At 40.1% G+C, this 1,530-nt stretch overlaps 1 protein-coding gene across 2 annotated transcripts in view; it reads right to left on the bottom strand.

Moving 5' to 3' along the window:
• Window positions 1–233: 233 nt before the first annotated feature.
• LOC103476542 (protein NLRC3-like) overlaps window positions 234–1,530 on the bottom strand; it is a 76,193-nt gene continuing 74,896 nt past the window's right edge. For both annotated transcript variants that reach the window (XM_017310494.1, XM_017310497.1), the window contains exon 9: window positions 234–405. In XM_017310494.1, coding sequence (XP_017165983.1) covers window positions 249–405 — 157 coding nt within the window. In that variant the 3' untranslated portion in view covers window positions 234–248. The remainder of the gene's footprint in view (window positions 406–1,530) is intronic.

The raw sequence follows: 1,530 nt of genomic DNA, 5'->3' as shown, positions 1-1,530 counted from the left end.
GCTGGACTTCCTGGAGACATGGACACAGCAACAACACTCATCTTCACACCAACACAAATGCAGGAACACAGCAAGCTGCTGCTCCTCTGATTGGCTGATTGCTGTCGCTGTGTCCAATCAGGAAGCCTTAACCATTCTCCTCCCAGTGAGAAGCTGCAACGTTACTGGGAACACTGGATCTTTGCTTTGATGCTAACTGGGTTTAGTTCAGTATGCTGACAGCAGCTGGAATCACTACAAACATTTACTTACAACAAATCATCTACAAGATCCTGCAGCTGCTGAACATCTGAATCCTTCAGGTCGTTTCCCTCCAGGTTCAGTGATGTCAGTTGGAGGCTGTTTGACTGCAGAGCTGAGGCCAGAAAATCACAGCTGATCTTTGACAACTTGCAGCTCTGCAACCTGAGTAAAGAATAAAAGATGTGAGCTGAAGCCAACAGGATGCAGGTCAGGGGTGGATCTAGAAAAATAGTTATTGGGTGGCAGGAGGGGGGCAGGGATTTTTTCACCTTCTACAGGGTCAGTTCATCATTACACACCGACCAGAACGTTAGCTGTACAGCACCAGCAACCCTCCCAACCCCACTAAGGGACAAGGGTGTAAAGAAAATGGATGGATGTTTCAAAATGAGCTTCACGTAGCACCGAGGCTTGAATACAATTTCTTAATGTAGTATAGTTAATTAGTTTTACGTCTTTCATACTCCTGCTAATTGATATGTATTACTGGACAAAAGTCCAGATATGAGATGGATATTATGGTGTTACAAGAACGGCTAATTGAGGAAAGAAAAGATCATAGAAAGACATCAGAGGAAGATATGCCACTGATTGAAGACCTGAGAGCAACGAATGCCGTTCTCCAGGAAAACCATGACAAAGAAGTACAATTCCTGCAAGGCGATAAAAAACGTTTGCAGAAGAAATTTTGTGATATGAAACAATCTTACCATGACTTTATCGGCAAATATGAAATTGATGTTAATGAACTGAATCAAGAAGTTGAAAGAATTAAGCAGGAGGTTATCCAAGAGAAAGACTCAAACTTAGAGACGGTTAAAGAAAATCAGAAAGTTATCAATGACCTGAGGGCTCAAAATGAGGAGCTCTTTCAGAAGATGTCTGGAGAAATTAAAATCCTTAACAAAAGGGAAATGAACATCCTTGATGAACTCGATAAAGTTCAGTTTTCATATGATGAGCTAAAGACCAAATATGAAAACGATGTCATTGAATTGGAGAAACAGGCTGAAACGTACCAGCAAGTTATAAAACAGGAAAAATTAACTTTTAGATTCAGAAAAAGAAAGAAAAGCTAATCGAGGGTGAGATAGAGAAATTTAAAGGTTTGTACCTGGAGGAAAATAATCGCTATGAATCTGATGTTACAGCATTAAAACTGCAAGTAGAAAAATACCAGCAGGAAATTAGTAGCCTAAAAGAGGAATTGAAAAAGGAAAAAGAAGATCAACTGCTTAAAAACAGAGAGGATAAAAACACCACCATCGCTTTAACAGAGGAAGATTC

This window comes from Poecilia reticulata, linkage group LG2, assembly GCF_000633615.1.
Source record: "Poecilia reticulata strain Guanapo linkage group LG2, Guppy_female_1.0+MT, whole genome shotgun sequence".
NCBI classification, from domain to species: Eukaryota; Metazoa; Chordata; class Actinopteri; order Cyprinodontiformes; family Poeciliidae; genus Poecilia; species Poecilia reticulata.
Note: the sequence above shows the minus strand (reverse complement) of the source record. Positions and strands in the feature narration are given on the sequence as shown.